The sequence below is a fragment of the Coffea eugenioides genome, chromosome 10, assembly GCF_003713205.1.
Source record: "Coffea eugenioides isolate CCC68of chromosome 10, Ceug_1.0, whole genome shotgun sequence".
Taxonomy (NCBI): domain Eukaryota; kingdom Viridiplantae; phylum Streptophyta; class Magnoliopsida; order Gentianales; family Rubiaceae; genus Coffea; species Coffea eugenioides.
In genome coordinates this window covers 26376548-26380719 of record NC_040044.1, presented here as the reverse complement: position 1 = coordinate 26380719, position 4172 = coordinate 26376548, and the positions used below count along the sequence as shown (strand labels likewise).

The window sequence follows — 4172 nt, the reverse complement described above, 5'->3', positions numbered from 1 at the left end:
CCACTTCGAGTCAATAACCTTGAATTTTATTAGACCAAATGCCCTATTTCGAGAAATATGCCAAATTTGAAAATTTTCTTGAAAACTCAAGTTTTTGCCTTCATGAAAATCCTTGAACCAAGTTGGTCAATGGAATTTGGCAAACTTAAGGAGTTTCTATTTTATAGAAATTCCAACGACTAGTTTTACTTGGTTTAGATGATTTCCTCTTAAAGGAATTTCCCAAGATATTTTTGGGAAAAATTAGAAGGGAAAATTCCTCTAAATGGTTAAATGTGATTTTTCTCAACTTGTGACACCAAAGTGGTGTTAATTGCTTATATGACTCTAGAACTTGGTCATTGGAATATTTGACGAATTTAGCAAGTTTTTGGTTTTAAAGAAATCTCAAAATTTAATTTCACTCGAAATTTGTGGATTTCACTTTGAGAGAACGATTAATGTTAGTTTGAGATTTTTGAGTGAAATTAAATGCTAGTTGACTCGAGTTAAATTCGCCAACTCAAAAGTGGAAATTTATGTGAATTATTTGTATGATTTTAGGAGTTGGTGAAGAGCACAATCTCGATCAAAGTTTGGAATTCTAGACTCTTCACTTGAGGTGAGTGTCTCTTGCATGAATCATGTTTAACTGCTAGTTGAACTACTTGTTAAAAGTACTTGCTAGAGATATCATGAAATATTATATGCTATGTGATTGCGTGAAATGCCATAAGTACAAGTGTTGCAAGGTCGATTAGAGCGTGGTCTCGTCGACTAAATAAACCAAATAGATGCACGTACCACGCTCTATAAGAGTGGGAGGTACCTCTCTGCAGTCTTGGTAAAAGTGCTTGCAAAATTTGTGTTGGAGTCGGGCCCGAAAATAAGGGGGAAGTCGTTGCTAGGAGACGTGTAGATTACAGAAAATGTCTACATGGAGATTAGGTAGTGAAAGTCGACGAAATGTCAACTACTATAAATTACCTGATCAAGCGCGAGAACTTTAGCTCCTGAGAGCCCCGTATCCTTTTCTTGTCATGTTATTTCGTTTTCCTAAATTGTTAATTGCTTACTTTTCCATTTGTACTTGTTAAATTGCCCTATGTGAATTGCATTTTATGAGGCACCACTAACCTATTGGCTCATCCCTTTCAATTTATTTTCCTTGACAGGTTCTAAAATGCATGAAATCTTGGAGAACTAGAAAAGCAATGTTATATTTTGAATGCCCACTTTTGTAATTGTACTTTGGGAGATACTTTAATATCTTTTGGATGATTTTTTTTTTTGTGCCTTTGGGAAAATGTGAATCCTGAGATGCTTCTGTGCCCTGGATTAGGAACTGTAAATTGTAAATAAAGTATTTTAAGCTCAACGTTTTCGTGGGTACTTGGAATTGTATTTTTGGGCTGTATAAGTTGAATTGTATGATTTATTTAAGTACTTAGCTTGCTCGAGAAGTAAGGTTTATTTTCGATTTATATTTGGTGAAATTAGTTGCTAGAGTGAGTAAGTCCTGACGAGAGCTAGGCAGGCGACCCGCCAACCCTTTGGTTCGTCTTAGGGGAAAGTGGGACCGCCACATGTGGTATTAGAGCGTTAGGTTAGAATGTATTTGGGAGAATTGTTAGGTATTTTATTCCTAGGAATAGGAATGAGATATTTAGGTGTCTTTAAGTGTAATTGATTAGGTTAATGGTGCTAAGGTCTAACTTTAAAAGTTTTGGCTGTTTTGTAGGTATGGAGAACCCTAACAGGAATGAACATGCTGCTAATGGTAACGGGCACGCGAATGGCCACGCGCCGCCTCTTAGGCCTATTTCTTACCGAGTTCTGGGTGGTGGAGCTTGGCTCCAGTACTCGCCCGTCACCCGAGTCTCTAGGTGTGACTGTAGGTTGACTTTCTCTTACCCCAACCGCTTAGTTTTGACTATAGACGATGAGCGTCGCTAGTTGGTGAATTCCAACCTGGCTCTGATTCAGGACGTCGATGAGTTAGGTGCCATGGTGACTCATCTGCAGAATAGGGTAACAGAGCTGACTGGACGGGTTATAGAGGAGAGAGTTAGGGCTGAGGCAGACCGTGAGGAGCTGCAGAGAGCGAGGGACAGCCTGGCTAGGATGAGAGACATGGTTCGTGAGCAAGCCTCTGGGATACTAGCGGATGCTACCATGCTGGTGGATGAGGTGATGGACGAGGTCTTAGAGGTAGCTCCTAGTACTGAGAAGGATCCAGAGGAGGACTCGGAGGAGGATCCAGAAGAGGATCCTGATGAGGGGAATCCATCTGATGGTCCTGCTGAGGACTAGGCTTAGTTAAACTCTCTTTTGACTTGTAATCTATAAACATTGGTTGGGATGGTACTAACTCTTGGGCCATTGTATTTTTGTAACTGTATGGCTTGCTTTTTATGGTGTTGCACTTCTTTTGATTATGAATGACTGGTTGCACCTTGTAGCACCTTTGTGCTATATTTTTGTAAAATTCCAACGAAATGCTAATTGTAGGAATTTCGAATATTAATATATGTGTTAGTTGTGGTTATTTTTATCGCCCTCAAGTTGATCTTCATTTGGCATGATTTTCTGCTTTGTTTCTCAATTTTATATAATTTTCCTGCATTGCTCTTTAAACTTTGCGTAAATTTCTGCATACTTACTTCTTCTCTTGCATTAGGCATAACTAGATATGGATCCCCGTGGTAGAGGCCGAGGCCGAAATCGAGGTCGACGTCGATGGAGACGAGCTGAACCCCTTCGTGATCAAGGGGGCGATAGAGCGTCGGAAGTGAACCAAAATCGGGGACTCGAGGGCGGGGGCGGAGATCAAATGGCCACCGCTATTAATAGAATAACCGAAGTGCTAGAGCGTTTGACGGACCGTCAAGGTCCTGGACCAGTGCATCAACAATCCGGTGGGCAGGTAGATACTGAAAATAGGGCCTTGAAGAGGTTCCTGAAGTTTGGGCCACCTAAGTTTCAAGGTGGGCCAGAGCCTGAAATAGCTGAGGGATGGTGGGAGAGAATATCTGATATTTTTGCCACCTTGGATTACACTGAGACGCGGAAGGTGACTTTTGCGTCATTTCAATTTGAGGGAGCTGCACGGTCTTGGTGGAATCTAATTAAGGATAAGTGGGATAGAGATCGTACCCCTAGTACTTGGGCAAATTTCACTCGTGAGTTTAATGCCAAATTTCTTCCACCTCTAGTTCAAGAGAAAAGGGAGGATGACTTTATTAAGTGCAAACAAGAGGTCATAAGTGTAGCAGAGTATGAGACCAATTTCACTAAATTAGCCCGATATGCCCCTGACCTGATAGCCACTGAGCAGAGACGCATTAGGAGATTTGTGCAAGGGCTCAATATGGAGATTCAAGAGGGGCTAGCAACTGCTCAAATTAACACGTATAGTGATGCCGTAGAGAAAGCTCAGAGGTTTGAGACGGCTAGAGCCCAATCTAGGTTATTCTTTGCTAGGAAAAGGAATGCCCCTAGTGGTAGCACGGACCCAATTTCTACAAGTGCCCCACCGTCTAAGATGGGTAGAGGAACTGGGGTAGTGAATATCCCTAGTGCATCGAGAGGTGCTTTAACAAGGGGTGCTGGAGCTAGAGGCTCTGGGGCGAGAGGATCTGGAGTGAGAGGAGGTTAAAGTGGAAGGGGATCCCCTAGGAGTGCTCCACAAGGTGTACAAGTGTCAACCCCTCAGATAACCTGTGGTTACTGTGAAAAAGCCAATCATACTGCAAATGAGTGCTGGAGAAAGGATGGCAAGTGCCTCAAGTGTGGAAGTGCTGAGTACCAAATTGCTAATTGTCCTAGGATTTCCGAGAATGGGGAAAGCTAAGGAGGTGCCATAAGTTCTAGGCAAACTGCTTCTGGAGGGAGTCGGCCAAAGGTTCCGGCCAGGGTTTATGCCCTAGATAGTCAACTTGTACCTGACCCTTCGAAGGTAGTCGAAGGTGCACTTCCAATCTTTCATCGATTAGCTAAGGTTTTAATTGATTCCGGTGCGACTCATTCGTTTGTTAATCCTGCTTTTATGTGTGGAATTGATGTAAAGCCTGTATGATTACCCTATGATTTGGAAGTTAGGACTCCTATGGGTAATAAGAGCATACTCACTAGTTTAGTGTATAAGGAGTGTGAATTTTGGATTGGGGAGCGAAAAATGCTAGTTGACTTGG

At 42.2% G+C, this 4172-nt stretch overlaps 1 protein-coding gene across 1 annotated transcript; it reads left to right on the top strand.

The window, feature by feature from the left end:
• The first annotated feature begins 2671 nt into the window (after positions 1-2671).
• On the top strand, positions 2672-3637 carry LOC113750598. The gene has a single exon (XM_027294558.1). The coding sequence runs from the start codon at positions 2672-2674 to the stop codon at positions 3635-3637; it is 966 nt and encodes a 321-aa protein (XP_027150359.1).
• Positions 3638-4172: the final 535 nt, after the last annotated feature.

Excerpts from the sequence above, each read along its gene's own strand:
- LOC113750598 (XM_027294558.1), top strand. The coding sequence starts at position 2,672 with ATGGATCCCCGTGGTAGAGGCCGAGGCCGAAATCGAGGTCGACGTCGA.